Below are 18,066 nucleotides of genomic sequence, written 5' to 3'. Positions count from 1 at the left end.
CCAGCAACACATTTTCAGATGTAGTCAGCATTGCCAAGTTGGATTGAAGGGTCTGTTTTTATACTGTACATCTCTATGACTCGATGCTTTGAGAGATGCAGTGGTTGTGAAAGGTGCTGTGCATAAATTATTTGTTTATCCCTACCCAGACGTAAAAGAAACCTCTTGTTTATCTTTACCCAGAAGTATTGTACATTTCCTACTTGTCATTTTAGAACTGTCACATCTGAGACACAAATTTCTCAGCCATAGGAGAAAAATTTGGATAATCTATCTTGAGTAATTACTGTATAACAGAGCAAGTTGACATGGGGCTTTTAACATTTAATACAAATGTTAATACAAAAGTGTGACAGAAGAAGAAAGTTTTTTTCAGATAGATGAATAGAATTTAAAAATAATTGTAACATACCCTCTTGTGTTGCATATGACATCCATTAGCTTGAGTTCAATACATTTTATAACAAATTCATCTGGTACTACCAATCCTTTTTGCAGATGTTTCAAAATGTGAATAGCCAGCTCGGTTTTCTTCTGAGTGGCCAGAATGGTGCGAACAGCTTCTCCTGCTGAAATGCGTAGAACTCCAAACTCACTGACAAATCTCCTAGCCACTGTAACACAAACAATAGGTGTATCCTGTAAATATATAGAATAGGCTAAGTAAACAAATCTCCTGAAGAATCAAAACAAGCCAGTAACCACCTTGGAGCAAAAGTTATTACAACAAAGGAATACTCAAGATTTTTCCTGAAGTATAGTTATTAAAGGTAAATTTACACGAACCTGTGTATGTATTGACATAGTTGATAAGAAATTAAGAATCAGAAATAGGACAGGGTTATTCAGCCCTTTGAACTTGCATTACTATTCCAAAAGACAAAGGAACAGAAGTAGGTACATTGACTCTTCTCTGCCATTCAACAAGATCATGGCTGATCTGCTAACCCTCCATACCATTATCCTGCTTTTTCCCTATAACCCTTTCCTCCCTTATTGATTAATGACCCAGTCTCAACAGCCGTTTGTAGTAAAGAATTCCACTAATTCACTACCCTGTAGGAGAAGAAATTTCTGTCTTAAATTTATTCTTGAGATTATGCCCCAGTCCTAGATTGTCCGACATGGGACAACAATCCTGTCAAATTCCTAAGAATCTTTTTTGTTTCAATAATCTTCTATATTCCAATGAGTACAGACCCAACCTACTCAACCTCTCCTCATAATACAGTAACTCCATTTCCAGTGCCAGTTTAGTGAATATTTTCTGGATTGCCTCCAATTCCAGAATATCTTTCCTTAGATAATGGGTCCAATACTGTTCACAATATTCCAGCCATGGTCTGACCACTGTCTTATATAATTTTGGCAAAGCCTACCCACTTAAATTCTCCATTCTCTTTGAAATAAAGGCTAACATTACATTTGCCTTCCTGAATACCTGCTGAACGTGAATGCTAGCTTTTTGTGATATATATACAACAATTCCCAAATCTCTCTGTTCTGTACCTTTCTGCAGAATTCCTCCATTTAAATAATATTCAATTTCTTTCTGCCAAAATGCATAACCTTACATTTTCCCACATTATATTCCATCCGCTAAGTTTTGTTCACTTGCTTTACCTATCCATATTCCTCTGCAGTCTCACCATTTGCCTTATCCAATTTAATTACAACTGATCTTCTATATTAACACAATTTTTCTGCACCGTCTTCATGATCCTTGATGTACTTAATATGTAGAAACCTATCAATCTCAGCCTTGAGCATAATTGACCATCCTGGCGCATATAATTCCAAAGATTCACCTTTCTCTGAGTGAAAAAAAGATTGGAGCAAAAATTTGAATTTTTCTGATGACTGTTGACCTAACCATTTAATTCCTACTTTTAAAGTCGACAATCCCTCCAGCAATTATGGTTTAATGCTGGCCATTTTTTTAAAGGTTAAATCTGAATAGAACTCTGTGGCTCCATCTATCCAGTATTGTACTGTTAACACATCTGTGTTCTGTTCAGATACTGTAAGTTCACCACCTTATACCCACATATGACAGTACTGTCTTAGCTTGTTCTGATAGAACATTGAATCCCTTTCTATATAGCCCAAACAACACAGGCTCCACTTGTGTATTTGATGATTTTGAGGCTGAAAATGTTGTATTACTTGATTTGTGTTTAAAACTTGCAGTTAAACTCCAGATTGGTTAAAAACCCAATTATGTTTTGGACTGCAGTTTTAGAAAGTCGAACAACACTAAACATAAACAAAACTCAATTAGTTGGCCATTTTTTCCCCCTTAGAACATTGGGTCCTGAAATTTCAAGCTTCCATAAAACAATTCAGCCATTTTAACCCTTCTTGAAGAGACCAAAAGGATGATTGCCTGATTTAGGAATCTTGGGCACCCATCCATATTCTAAGAGTAGAACAGCGTTTTTGTGGTGCAGTAAGCCATGGTTCTCTGAGCCAGAAGCCATGGTTCAAGTCCCTCCTGTTCGAGATGTATGTCATAAAATCTCTGAACAGGGTGATTTTAAAACAAAGCTTTTTTGAGCAGCATGGTTAAGTGAGTGTCAAAAATGTATGTTACATCAATCTTGCCCTTCATAAATGAAGTACCTTCTCACTGATTCCACATATAAGTGTAACCATTAATATCACCACAACATTGATTTGGATTTTTCTGGAATAAAAATGATGATGCTATCAGCATTCAGTATTCTTATTGGATTAACCTGACAGTAATTTACAGCATTCACACAAACACAGATAAACCTGGATGTCCAGAAGTGGATGTCAGAGTTATCCTGTGTTCACATTGCACCAGATTAAAAAAAAACTGAGATAACTGCAAGAGCATAAATTTAGGATTAACGTTCAGCAGTTCCAAACATAAAATGGATGAGAGAGTTAGGGCTATTGTAGTCAAAATTAGATGTGTTTTTAACACCATAAATGATAGATAGAAAATATATTTATCTGTATATTTTGAAAAATAATTTTGTCTGTCAATTATTTCATTCTCTCAATCATAGTCATGGAGCGATAGAACATGGAAACAGATCCTTCAGTCCAACTTGTCCATGCCAACCGGATATCCTAAATTAATCTAGTCCCATTTGCCAGCACTTGGCTCATTTCATCAATTACACCAACACATTCCACACTGACCTTAAATTTACCTGGATCATCTCTGACACCTCCCTCCCCTTCCTGGACCTCTCCATCTCCATTAATGACGACCGACTTGACACCAACATTTTTTTACAAACCCACCAACTTCCACAGCTAGCTGGATTACACCTCTTCCCACCCTATCTCCTGCAAAAATGCCATCCCATATTCCCAATTACTCCGACTCTTCCAGGAGGACCAGTTCCACCACAGAACACACCAGATGGCCTCCTTCTTTGGAGACCACAATTTCCCTTCCCACGTGGTTAAAGATGCCCTTCAACGCATCTCATCTACATCCCGCCCCTCCGCCCTCAAACCCCACCCCTCCAACTGTAACAAGGACAGAACCCCCCGGTGCTCACCTTCCACCCTACAAACCTTCGCATAAACCAAATCATCCGCCGACATTTCCGCCACTCTAAACAGACCCCACCATCAGGGATACATTTCCCTCCCCACCCCTTTCTGCCTTCCACAAAGAGCGTTCCCTCCATGACTACCTGGTCAGGTCCATGCCTCCCAACAACCCACCCTCCCATCCTGGCACCTTCCCCTGCCACCGTAGGAATTGCAAAACCTGCGCCCACACCTCCTCCCTCCCATCAAAGGCCCTAAAGGAGCCTTCCACATCCATCAAAGTTTTACCTGCATATCCACCAATATCATTTATTGCATTCGTTGCTCCCGATGCGGTCTCCTCTTAATTGGGGAGACTGGATGTCTCCTAGCAGAGCGCTTTAGGGAACATCTCTGGGTTACCCGCACCAATCAACCACACCGCCCTGTGGCCCAACATTTCAACTTCCCTCCCACTCTGCAGAGGACATGGAGGTCCTGGGCCTCCTTCACTGCCGCTTCCTCACCACTCGACGCCTGGATGAAGAACGCCTCATCTTCTGCCTCGGAACACTTCAACCCCAGGGCATCAATGTAGACTTCACCAGTTTCCTCATTTCCCCTTCCTCCACCTCACCCCAGTTCCAAGCTTCCAGCTCAGCACTGTCCCCATGACCTGTCCTACAGGCCTATCTTCTTTTCCACCTATCCACTCCACCCTCCTCTCTAACCTATCACCTTCATCCCACTCCCATCCACTCATTGTACTCTTTGCTACTGTTATGTTATTCAGGTGGATATCCTCAATAGGTATGGGTTACTACCGGATTAAACTACAGTACCTCGGGCATATACCTGAGGCCGTTACCTGTCAAGTTTACCAGTGGTCCCTATTGACTGTATGGTCCTGATAGCTACAAACTCGGCTGGGTTTATCGCAGGTCTCTAGGTCCCTTCAGTTTATCCTTTCACCTAGGAGTGAGAGGGATTCACTTTAAGTCAATCCTAATGCCTTCTCAGCTAAGTTCTAGACTTAACATACCAACACAAAGGTAAACATATCTTATCAAATAAAGGTTCGGCGAATACAAAGTGTGTGGTGTAAAATATAATAGAAATTTATCACTATAATAAGTTGAATACTCACAATCAGATGTTTTCAGTTAATCACAATCGTTACAGCCTTTTTGAATGTTCTTAAAAGATACCTAGGATAAAAGCAGAGCTTAATACCTGAGTGTCCCAAATGGGATCTTCTTAGACTAGCGTGTTTCAGCTAGTTGGTTCAGATTGTATCTTTTTCAGGCTAGAATGCAGTGCCTCAACCGAGAATCTTTTAGGCAGGCGTATTTCAGCAAGCTCTTAGCCGTCCGTATGTTTCATCCGATCGGTCTGTATTTTGCACAAATGTGTCTTTTCTGCAAGCCTGGTGGTTCAGTGGATCTGCAGTTAAGCCGAGATGGTTGGGTGACTCATTGTCTGTGTTTCAAGACAAGAGTGAGTTCTGTCTGTTTTAGCTCTGCTTTTTATCCCTTACAGTCTAAGTTAAGCAATTACATCATTTGTTTAAAGAACTGGAATCTCAAACTGTGCCTCGGTCAGCATTGTTTAAAGGTCGCGTTAAACACTTAATTAGCTGAGAAAACAATAAGTAGCTGATAAGTAGCTGGTAAAGAGCAGCTGCCACGTAGTCATAGTTATACTTAATTGTTGCTAGGCTAAAATACAATAAAGAGTTAATAGTATCATTGTTGCTACAATCTAATATAATCAGGTAAAATTCCACAGAAGAATTGAGTCTTTTCATGAAGAAGTAGACGGATCCCATGACACTTAACGAGTTAATAGCATCATTGCTGTTAAGCTTAATCTTATACAATATAATATAATCAGGTAAAATTCCACAGAAGAATCGAGTCTTTTCATGAAGAAGTAGACGGATCCCATGACACTTAACGAGTTAATAGCATCATTGTTGTTAAGCTTAATCTTATACAATATAATATAATCAGGTAAAATTCCACAGAGGAATCGAGTCTTTTCATGAAGAAGTAATGGATCCCGTGACACTACCTCCCCCCACCCTCCTCCCTGACCTATCACCTTCATCCCCACCCCCATTCACCTATTGTACTCTATGCTACTTTCTCCCCATCCCCACCCTCCTCTCATTTATCTCTCCACCCTTTTGCCCGAAACATCGATTTTCCTGCTCCTCGGATGCTCCCTGAACTGCTGTGCTTATCCACTCTACACCCAAATCCCTCTAAACCCTTCCTATTCATATACCCATCCAAATGCCTTTTAAATGTTATAATTGTACCCACCTGCACTACCACTTCTGGCAGCTCTTTCCATACAAGCACCATCCTCTGCACGAAAAAGTTATCCCTCAGGTCCTTTTCCAACTTTACTTTCTCACCTTAAAACTAATCCTGCAGATTTGGACTCCCCACCCCTTGGAAAAAGACCTTGGCTATTTACCCTACCCATGCCCCTCATGATTTTATATACCGCTATAATGTCACCCCCTCATCCTTTGACGCTCAAGGGAAAAATATCCCAGACTATTCAGACTCTTCCTATAGGTTAAACTCTCCAATCCCGCCAACTTCTTTGCAAATCTTTTCTGCACCCTGTCAGGTTTAATCACATCCTTCCGATGGAAAGACAACCAAAATTGTACACTAAATTCTAATAGTGACTTCACCAATGTCCTATACAGCTGCAGCATGACATCCCAACTCTTATACTCAATATTCTAACCAATAAAGGCAAGCTAAATGCCTTCTTCACCACCCTGTCTAACCAGAGACTCCATTTTCAAGGAACTGAGCATCTGCACCCCTAAACGTCTTTGTTTGGCAACAATCCCCATGGCCATGTCATAAATTGCGTAAGTCCTGCCTTGGTTTGCCTTACCAAAATTCAACACCACAAGTTTATCAAAATTAAACTCCACCTGCCAGTCCTTGGCCCATTGGCCCATCTGATCAAGGTCCTGTTGTACTCTGAACTAATCTTCATTACTGTCCACTACATCACCATTAAAATAGGTCATCTGCAAACTTACTGACCATGCCTTCTACATTCACATCCAAATCATATATATAAATATAGAAAAGCAGTGGACCCAGCACCAATCCTAGTGGCACATCAATGGTCACAGGCCTCCAGTCTGAAAAGCAACACTCTATTACTACCCTCTGTCTCCTACCATCAAGCCAGTCCTATATGTATTTACCAACTTAAGTTTGAATTCTGTTCAAATCTAAATTATTTTTCCTGCTTTATATATCCTGTGGATAACAGCTCTGAAAGTCAGCACTGCTTGTCCTCTGCTATGAGCGCCACTTTGCTTCAAAATTTGTATGCATATGTTGGTCAGTATCACACTTTGTTTCATAATGCTCCTCTGAAGTGCTTTCAAATATTTCATTACATTACAGACACTATATTAATGTAAGCTGTTGTTGAGTGTAAAATACATTCATTTGCAGCAGATTGCATAATCTGGTATGATATATACAGTTAGATCAATAGATAGATGATTTACTTAAAGATACATAAAATAAAAATCACAGTTCTGAAATCTTTACCTACCTGTACTTTTCCCAGATTTTGGTGGTCCTAAAATGGCAATCTTGATGGGTATAACAGGCCGAGGTTTAGTCTGGGAAATATACTTGAAAGGATTTGCCATGAATTTGTTTCTGTTCTCCTTGGTAACAAAGTAATACACGTACTTGCGGTGGATAACAGGGAAGACATTTTGGTGCATATCAAGGATTGGTTGAATTGAAGTTCCTTTGCTTAACTAACAAAAAAAAATGTTTGTTTATTTAAAAATAAATTCATTCCCCATTAATAACACTTTTATCAAAAGTTGTTTCATTTGAAAAATATCAGCCAAAGGCATTCTTGAGTCACGTATTTTGCATGCCTGGCAAATTTTGTTGGCATGTTTCTTCAGTGTAGTTTGTAGTTGATAAATAAACTATAGTCAAGCAACACAAAATATGCAAATTCTTTTAGTAATTCCATTGATTTTGTGGTGAATCAAATAAGGAGAAATTACAGACTGAATTACCCTAAACACTGACTGATATCAGAAACGGCAACTTGGGAAAGTAGATATTGAGGAAAAAATATCTCAGGAGTTGAATAAGATGAGAATTTTGCTCTAACAGGCCTATTGTTGTACATTTACATCTGATTAGTATCAAATCTCATCTCATTTTACATGCAATCTCCTATTCTCCCATATGGTAGAGAGAAATTATAAGACAACAATTCCCAAAATGAAAGTTAGAGTGAGTATCTGGCAGTTCTAGCTCACCACTTACTTCTCCCAGCCTCAACCTTCATGAGCAGTCCTCAATATTGCAGAGTAGGCTTCAGAGGGACTGATTGCCTATACAGCTTGTCCATAGAGGTTGACATCCTCCATCCACCATCCTCAACATATCATCTCGGCACATCTCCAACATATTTAGAATATAGTTCACCATGTCAATAATTCACTAAGGATCTGGTACCATGCCACTACATGCACAGGGTCAAACACATATCTCAGGGCTGTTCATTTGATCTCTTAGTGCTCACTGACTTTGCTTGTACATGGATTCTCACACCATTTCTGCTTTGCTATTTAAGAGCTTCTAGTACTTCTGACTTATCTTTCCACTTAGCATAAAGTCAGGTAGCTTATCATAGTTGTCATCAGTGATCAGTCAAGGGGGTAGACAAGTTGTTGTGTAGCACTATCCTATGTTAAGTCACACCTTCAGCATGCGTCAGCAGCTTATTGCCATTTGGGATGTTCAGGGAGTCCTTATCACTACAGTCCAGTGAGCGGCCAGTCCTGCAGGTCCTGTACAATCAGTCCTGATATTAGTTATTTGGGGAGTCACACAGTGAGGGGTTTTTCCAAGTCAGCCACAAACAGGCCAGGCGAATCTGCTCACTGAAAGTTGGGGGTGGGTGCGGTTTATCAGAGGTCCCCATTGTGATGGGGAAGTTGAACAAGTTGATATGAGGTTTGGAGGCAGCATGCTGGTACACAGAAGTGGCAATATTGTGAAGAGAGACAACTGAACATACAAGGCTGAGAGATGGTAGTAGATTGGGCAACATGGGTTACTGCATTGACAGTCACCACCACCCTGTCCTCAATAGGGGGATGCAGTTGGAGTTTATAGGAAATGCAAAGAAAGGAATATGAAGTTTGAGGGGGCCCTAGATTACCAAGCTGAGTTTGCAACTCATCCTGTGAAGTGCAACCAAACTGCAAATGCATAGTGGAAATGGGAATTGCCTGTGGTCAGCCTGGGTGGACTCCACTGGATGGAGTAAGATTTTTCTTTCATTTCAGCTGTGGTCTCTACTTGAGTGAAATCTGAGACCTTTCCATGCCTTACTCAGGACAGATTCAAGACATCTGAAACCATGGTAAGTATATGTAAAACACATGCAGTATCCAATCCTGTGGGTTAAAAACCCTTGTTACAAGCAAGCTTGACCATGTCATTGAACATTACAAACTGGTCACAGTCGTCTCTGTGAAGCAGAAGCAATCACAGGATTTTAACTGCAGGACACAATTCATAACAATTCAAAGTTTCAGTAGGCTACATGAGGGCACGGAACTGATTGCCGCTCACTTTTAAGTCCAATTATTTGTGGCATATTCTTTAATGCTGCCTTTCTTGGGTTATGTGCTTGGTGAAGTGGAGGGGAGGGACAAGGTTTCAGTAATTCTTCTGTACTTAAAACCTCCTACTGTGTTTGCACACCGTAGCTTGTAGGTCATATACTGGGATAAGATACTATGTCAAGGTCCATGTTCAGGCAATCCATGGCCCTCCATGTTTCCATATCCTATTGTATGGAGGACAAAGTTGAACTGTAATTTGTGTTTCTTTCATTCATCTATGGCATGCTGGTGTTACTGGCCAGGCCAGCATTTATTGTCCATCTCTATTTCCTCGAGATGGTGAGGGTGAGCTGTCATGCTGAACTACTGCTGTCCATGTGCAGTATGCAGACCAACAATGCCATTTTGAAGAGACTTTCACAACTTTGACCCCAGCAACATTGAAGGAGCAGTGATATATTTTCAAATCAGGATGATGAGTAGCTTGGAGGGGAACTTTCAGTTGGTCTTGTTCCCATGTATGTATTGCCCTTGTCTTTCAAGATGGACGTACTTGTGGTTTGGAAGGTGCTACCTAAGGAGCCTTGGTGACGTTCTGCCAATGCATTTTATAGACAGTACACACTGCTGCTACTACCTGTTGGTGGTGAAGGGAATGAATGTTTGTGAATGTGGTGCCAATCAAGAAGGTTGTATTGTCCTGGATGATTTCAAGCTTCTTAACTGTTACTTGAGCTCCACTCATCAAGGCAAGAAGTTAGTATTCCATAAAATACCTGACTTGTATCTTGTAGATTGTAAACAGACTTTGCGGAGTCAAGAGGTAAGCTACTCACTGTAAAGTTCCTAGCTTCTGACCTGCGCTTGTAACCACTGTATTCAATTCAATTTCTTGTCAACAGCAACTTCAGTATGTTGACAGTGGAGTCTCATTGGTGGTAAGGCCATTGAATATCAAGGGTGATGGTTAGATTCTCTCTTGTTGATGATTATTGCCTGGCATTTGTATGGTGCAAATATTACTTGCCACTTTTCAGTCCTAGCCAGGGTGTTGTCCTGGTCTTGCTACATTTGGACATGGATTGCTTCAGTATCTGAGGAGCCATGCTAAACTTTGTGTAAACATCAACAAATACTCAGACTTCTGACCTTATGGTGAGTGGAAGGCCAATTATTAAACAGCTGAAGATTGCTAGACAGTCTCTTGAGGAACTCCTCAGTGACTTGGGACTAAGATGGCTGATATCCAACAACCATAAACTTTGTGCTAAATATTTCTCTAGTAGTGGTGTATTTCCCCTGACCTTGATTGACTTCAGTTTGCTAGAGGATCTTAATACCACACTTGGTCAAATGTTGCCTTAGTGTTAAGGGCAGTCACTCTCACCTCACTTCTGGAATTTGTTTCTGTCCATTTTTAAACCAATGCTGTAATGAAGTCAGGGGCTGATTGACCCTGGCAGACTCCAACCTGGGGGATCAATGATCAAGTTACTATTAAACATTTGATGACACCATTAATCACTTTACTGATAATCAAAAGTAGACTGAAGGGCAGTAGTTGGTCAGATTGGATTTGTCCTGTTTATTATGCACAGAATAAACCTGAGCACTTATCCACATGCCAATAGGAATGTTGTGTAGATGACTGTGCTATAACACAGCTCAAACAGCTTGGTGAGCGGTGCGACAAGTTCTGGACAAGTCTTCAGTACTATTACCAGAATGTTGTTAGGACCCAAGGCCTGCAGTATCCAGAGACTTTAGCTGTTTTGTGATGTCATAAATATTGACTTGAATTGGCACCTGTGATGCTAGGGATCTCTGCAGAAGACCGAGATAGATCATCCATTCAGCACTTGCGGCTGAAGATTGTTGCAAATGCATCAGCCTTCTCAGTGTCTGCTGCAAACACTGACTGCTTATATTACTGACCTATTCTGTTTCTGAATTTCCCAAAAAGGTTTATTAGAACTGTGACCAGCAGAGCAGGGTCATCATCACTGTGGATGCAGTGCATTAAAGGCACTGAAAGATTGAGGATGATATGTGCCAGCAAGTCCAGGAACAGCCCCAGTGCTGGTGGTGGTCAAACAGCCTTCACATGAAGAAGTCCCAGCTGAAGATCTCTTCAAGATATGGAGGAAGTACAGGAGGCCTAGATTCTACCATCCTTGATGCTATTTGCTCCAGATGATTGAGGTGTATTGTGATGTTGAGTGTGTGATTTACAAATGTTTTAATATAGTTTGTTTTTCAGTTAGGATGTTGGAATCAATGACATATGGGTTTTTCTGTGAGCCTGAAAAGTTTAATAATTAATTTATAAGTATTTTGTAACTGTGGTGATTCCATTTTAAATAGTGTGAAAAAGGTAGCCTCTCCCAGGACTGCTGGGTTTTTGTTTACATTAGGTTATGAATGAGTATCTTAAGTTTTCTGATGTAAGTTTCGGAACATTTTTTTCACATTTAGAGGAAATACCCAAAACTAGAAAATAAAAGATTTAGCTTTAATTTCAGTTTGAGCAATTCTGCAGAAATCTTTGATGATGATGGGTGCGTAAGGTAGTCCTTCCTGAGAAAAGGATAAAACAGATTGCCTTAGAGTAAAAGATTTAGCAATTGTTTCAGACCTGGAGTGTTTGGATAAAACCCTGAAGAGGTTATTTGAAGCTGACAATATTTAAGATCAGATGTATGAAAGTTTATCAGATTTTCCAGATTGGAAGTGGAAGTCATAGTTAAATTAAGCCTCCAGAAGTGTTAGAAAGGCAATTTTCATTGGTATGAATAATGTTCAAGGGATGTTTTTGGAATCTGTAACGGAGCACTTTTGGTGTTAATGGAATATATGTTACTATTTGTCTCAAAAGTTTAAGTTTTTGTTATATAAATATTGTCTGGTTTATTCCATTTTATCTTTTTTTAAACAATTTTTCATATGTTAAGTGGTGAAATAAATTCAATTTAGGTGCAATCACACTGGTATTGCTGAATTATTACTGAATATAAAGCAATGGTCAGTTTAAACAATAAGCCTCATTTTAAAATATTCAACTGTATTTTGCTGGGAAGTTTAATTAGCTGCTCAATTTATTCTGATGAGAGATACATCTTAACCTCTTTTTAGAAATGACGAATTGGATGGTACAGTTTTTTTTAAAGAGATTTAGTTTGGTAGAACAGCAACAAGAGTAAAACTCTGAAGAAGGGCTTATGCCCGAAACATCGAATCTCCTGCTCCTCGGATGCTGCCTGGCCTGCTGTGTTTTTCCAGCACCACATTTTTCAACTCTGATCTCCAGCATCTGCAGTCCTCACTTTCTCCTAAAACTCTAAGATAATCTTGTCCAGATATGGAGAGATTCTGGTCAGTTTCAGTGGTGATAAGATATTTTAGAAACAATAAGCAGGAAAAATGTTTACAGACATTAGGAGTGCAACAGAAACAGCTGATTAACAAAACCAAGGGTTATGAATAGGCATGGAAATGTCTACATTAGAATGGTGCTGGAAAAGCACAGCAGTTCAGGCAGCATCCGAGGAGCAGTAAAATTGACGTTTCGGGCCAAAACCCTTCATCAGGAATACAGGCAGAGAGCCTGAAGGGTGGAGAGATAAGTGAGAGGAGGGTGGGGTGGGGAGAATGTAGCATACAGTACAATAGGTGAGTGAGGGAGGGGATGAAGGTGATAGGTCAGGGCGGATGGTGGAATGGATAGGTGGAAAAGAAGATAGGCAGATAGGACAAGTCATGGGGACAGTGCTGAGCTGTAAGTTTGGAACTGGGGTAAGGTGGGGGAAGGGGAAATTGATGCCCTGGGATTGAAGTGTTCCGAGGCGGAAGATGAGGCGTTTTTCCTCCAGGCGTCGGGTGGTGAGGGAACGGCGGTGAAGGAGGCCCAGGACCTCCATGTCCTCAGCAGAGTGGGAGGGGGAGTTGAAATGTTGGGCCACAGGGCGGTGTGGTTGATTGGTGCGGGTGTCCCAGAGATGTTCCCTAAACCACTCTGCGAGGAGGCGTCCAGTCTCCCCAGTGTAGAGGAGACCACACCGGGAACAACGGATACAATAAATGATATTGGTGGATGTGCAGGTAAAACTTTGATGGATGTGGAAGGCTCCTTTAGGGCCTTGGATGGAGGTGAGGGAGGAGGTGTGGGTGCAGGTTTTGCAATTCCTGTGGCGGCAGGGGAAGGTGCCAGGATGGAAGGGTGGATGTCAGGGGGCGTGGATGTGACCAGGTAGTCACGGAGGGAATGGTCTTTGCAGAAGGCGGCAAGGGATAGGGAGGGAAATATATCCCTGATGGTGGGGTCAATTTGGAGGTGGTGGAAATGTCGGCAGATGATTTGGTTTATGCGAAGGTTGGTAGGGTGGAAGGTGAGCGCCGGGGGTGGGGGGGGGGGAGGGGTTCTGTCCTTGCTACGGTTGGAGGGGTGGGGTCTGAGGGTGGAGGTGCGGGATGTGGACGAGATGCATTGGAGGGTATCTTTAACCACGTGGGAAGGGAAATTGCGGTCTCTAAAGAAGGAGGCCATCTGGTGTGTTCTGTGGTGGAACTGGTCCTCCTGGGAGCAGATACGGCGGAGGCGGAGGAATTGGGAATATGGGATGACATTTTTGCAGGAGGTAGGGTGGGAAGAGGTATAATCCAGGTAGCTGTGGGAGTCAGTGGGTTTGTAAAAAATGTCAGTGTCAAGTCAGTCGTCATTAATGGAGATGGAGAGGTCCAGGAAAGGGAGGGAGGTGTCAGAGATGGTCCAGGAAAATTTAAGGTCAGTGTGGAATGTATTGGTGTGGTTGATGAAATGAGCCAAGTGCTGGCAAATGGGACTAGATTAATTTAGGATATCCGGTTGGCCTTCTGCGCCCTTAGAAAGTGACACAGCAAATCCTTTACTTACGAAGGGAGTCCTTGGATCACTGGCACACAGTACCCAATGAAGGACCCAGCATCGGGAAGGATAGGATGGTGAGGGTGTGGGGCTTGGAGGGCACAGCCACAGCCTTGTTCTTCTGCCACCCTCACTGCAAAAACCCTCCCTGCAAGCCATTCCTGCCCAAGTCCCTCAGTGCAGATGGTTGTGGGTACTATTCACTGGCAGCTCTCAGGGACCAAATTTCCATCCCAGGCTCAAAGATGTTTACAACACAGAAGAAGACCTTTTTGCCCATTGCTTCTGTGCCAGTTATCTGACTGCACTAATCCCATTTTCCAGCTTTCGGATCATAGCCCTGGAACCAATGGTAATGCAAGTGAATATCAAAATCCTGCTTAAATCCTTCAAGAGTTTATAACTCAGCTATCCTTTCAGGCAGTGAATTCCAGACCCTGCCATCATTTTGGTGAAAACGTTTCTCCTCATCTCTGTTCTTAGCCTTTCACCTCTTACTTTAAATTTTTGCCTTCTACTTACTGACCCTTCTACCAATGGAAAAAAATGCCTTCCTAGCTACCCTATTTATACCTCTCATAATCTTATACATCTCCACCATATTCCCTCTCGACGTTCACTGCTCCAAGTAAAAGAACCCCAGCCTACTCAAACATTTCCCATAGCAAAGACCTTCCAGCTCAGGCAACAAGCTGGTAAGTCTCCTCTGATCTCTAAGGTGCAATCATATTCTTTCTATAATGTGGTGACCAGAAGCACACATTACTTTTGTTGTGGTTTAGGCAGTGTATTATACAATTTCAATATAACCTTCCGGCTTTATTATTCTATGCCTGACTAATAAAGGCAAGTATTTCGTATTGTTTTTAAGCACTTTATGTACCTGCCTGCTACCTTCAGGAATCTACAGATATGCACACCAAAGTCCTTTTGATTATCAGTACTTTCTAGGGTCGTACCACATCAAATGCACTGTCATCATTAATGCTTCTGGTTATCTCCTCAAAAAATTCCTTAAAAAAGGGGCAGTATGGTGGCTCATAGTTTTGCTAAAGTGTTCAGGGATGTGTAGGTTAGGTGTATTAGCCTGGGGTAAATGTAGAGCAGTAGGGGAATGGGTCTGGCAGGTTACTCTTCGGAGGATCAGTGTAGATTTTTTAAAAGAAAGGGTGGCACGGTGGCTCAGTGATTAGCACTGCTGCCTCACAGTACCAGGAATCCAGGTTCAATTCCAGCCTTGGGCAACTGTGTGGAGTTTGCTCATTCTCCCCGTTTCCACATGGGTTTTCTCCAGGTGCTCTGGTTTCCTCCCATAATCCAAAGATGTACAGGTCTGGTGAATTGGCCAGGCTAAATTGCCCATAGTGCTAGGTACATTAGTCAGAGGGAAATGGGTCTGGGTGGGTTACCCTTTGGAGTGTCAGTGTGGACTTGTTGGGCTGAAGAGCCTGTTTCCACACTGTTGGTAAACTAATCAAAATTTGTGCTGACTATCCTTGATTAATCATAGTCTCTTCAAATGTAGGTATATTCCCTCACCAATCTCTTTAACTTCCCCATCACAGAGGTTAGACTGACTAGTCTCTAATTTCCCGGTTTAAACCTTCCTCCTCCTTTTAATAACATGATACTTTAGCAGTCATCCAGTCTTCTGGCACTTCACATGAGGCTACCAGGATTTGAAAATAATTGTGAGGACCCATGAATTCTCCTCCCTTGCTTCTCTCAACAGCGTAGGATACATCTCAGCCAGGCCTGTGGATTTATCCATTTCTTAGGCCGCTAAACATTTTCATACCTCCTCTCTATGAATGTTCATTTCTTCTAATATTTTACAGTCCTCAGCCCTGATGTCTCCACCCATCTATTTCAATATGAAGATTGACTAAGACATTTAGTCAGTGCAGGTTGGATGCTGTCCAATTAGTTGCTTTCTTATCGGTTGCATCAGGCCTACCATGGAAAGGCAATGTGGAAGTCCTGCAGGTTTTCTAAACAAGGGGCAAGACCTGCATCATTGGGACTGAACTCTGCTGAGTGAGTCATGGTAAGTCGATATCTTTCAGACTGGAGGAAGGCAGACAGTGGTGTTCCTCAAGGGTCAGTACTAGGAACACTTTTCATTATGTTGTGTATGTATTATCTTGAAATTTTACTTATATTTCCAAAGTCCGACAGGCTTACATTAGATAGGCAAGGAAAATCTAATCCCATTTGCTAATGATTCAAAGACTAGAAAACCCAAAATAATGGTTTTGGGAAGAGATACAGTGAGAATGTGGAAACTGACATTTTGAGCAGTGAGTAATAATATCCCAGACCCTGATGTTCATGAAGGTGGTGGAAGCAGAGGCTTTGAATAATTTCTTAAGGAAATTGGGCTATGGGATAGACTTCTTGTGGAACAGCGTCAGTGTTCCTATCTCTTAAATAAGGAGAATTCAGGTTCATAATCCTACTTATTCCAGAAGTGTTGTCTAGTTATAGGAAAGATATTATCAAGCTGGAGAAGATTCGGAAGAGATTTACCCAGATGTTGCTGGGTATGGAAAGTTTGAATTATAAAGACAGGCTGGATAGGCTTTTCACTGGAGCGTAGGAAGTTGACGAGTGACCTTATAGAAGTTTATAAAATCAGGAAGGGTACAGATAGGGTTAATGGTAGGTGTCTTTCCCTGAGGATGGGAGATTTTAAGACAAGGTGGCACATTTTTAAGGTGAGAGGAGAGAGATTTACAAAAGATATGAGGGGCAAATCTTACACAGAGGGTGATCCACATGTGTAATGAACTTCCTGAGGATGTCGAGTATGTGGGCACAATTAAAATGTTTAAAAGATTTGGATAAGTACATAAATCAGAAAAAATAGAGGGATATGGGACAGGAGCAGGCAGGTGGGACTAGTTTAGTTTGAGATTATGTTTAGCATGGACTGGTTGTACTGTGGGGTCTGTTTCCATGCTGTATGATTGTACAAGTCTACAACATATCTGAACACATTGATTTAAAAAACAATGGGGATGGAATAGTGGAATTTGACTGACGGAATTGCTATGCATAAACATCATAAACATAATTGCCTCATTCGGTGCTTTATTAACTCTGATTCTGTTCTATGCTGATTTGGAGAAAGTTTCTATGGAAAAGATCATGCTAAATCTACAGTTAGTTATTTGGCAGTACAGAACTTGAACATTGCTGAAAAAGAGACATGCTTTGTTGAAAAAGATTTGCAAGAATTCTAATGTAAGGGGGAAACTAGCATTTTTAAAGTACAAGAGAAGAGTGTTGATTGGTAAGCACATCTGATTGGTAAAGATGTTGCTAGTTAATGATGATTAGATTAGAATGGTGCTGGAAAAGCACAGCAGGTCAGGCAGCATCCAAGGAGCAGGAGAACTGAAGTTTTGGGCAAAAGCCCTTCATCAGGAATAGATGTCAGTTAACAACTGTCAGGTTTTGTTTAAATTTCAAACACAGAAAATTGACTATGATTGATTAAGACATTTCCCTGAGAAATTAAGTAGTCAGTGGCTGTCACCTATATTATTGTGTTGAAACAAATAATGAGCTTGTAATGTTCCTTTTGTCTACAAAGAACAGGACCCTATGTAGTATGATATGGTATATCCAGGAATGCCTAACTGATCATCCTAAATTGGTTGTCAGTGTAATTCTTTCTCCATTCAGGAATATCCAGCAAATGTTGTCCAATTGTGTTATCACACCTAATGTTGAACACTGCACAGTGAGTTTTGCGAGCATTGGCTGGCTGGATGCAGTTTGTATATTGCTTGTTGCAAATAGCTAAAGGGATATACCACCTGATTCAATCCACCAGTCTTTGGGATGTACAGCTTACAAACCTGGCATCACACCATCACTGAAATTCACACAGAATACTTATTTGTGTAATTGGCAGAATGTCTGTTTGACGTTCCAGCTTCATCCTATTCGTGGTGAACACCACTTGTGTAATAACTTCATAGTAGCA

The 18,066-nt window shown here is 41.2% G+C and overlaps 1 protein-coding gene across 1 annotated transcript in view; it reads right to left on the bottom strand.

Moving 5' to 3' along the window:
* ak9 (adenylate kinase 9) overlaps positions 1-18,066 on the bottom strand; it is a 269,696-nt gene that overhangs the window by 30,666 nt on the left and 220,964 nt on the right. The window contains exons 32-33 of the mRNA XM_060854563.1: positions 7,120-7,333; positions 413-614 (exon numbers count right to left, since the gene is read on the bottom strand). Coding sequence (XP_060710546.1) covers positions 413-614; positions 7,120-7,333 — 416 coding nt within the window. The remainder of the gene's footprint in view (positions 1-412; positions 615-7,119; positions 7,334-18,066) is intronic.

This window comes from Hemiscyllium ocellatum, chromosome 3, assembly GCF_020745735.1.
Source record: "Hemiscyllium ocellatum isolate sHemOce1 chromosome 3, sHemOce1.pat.X.cur, whole genome shotgun sequence".
Lineage (NCBI taxonomy): Eukaryota > Metazoa > Chordata > Chondrichthyes > Orectolobiformes > Hemiscylliidae > Hemiscyllium > Hemiscyllium ocellatum.
The sequence above is the reverse complement of the archived record's forward strand: the minus strand, read 5'-3'. Positions and strand labels throughout refer to the sequence as shown.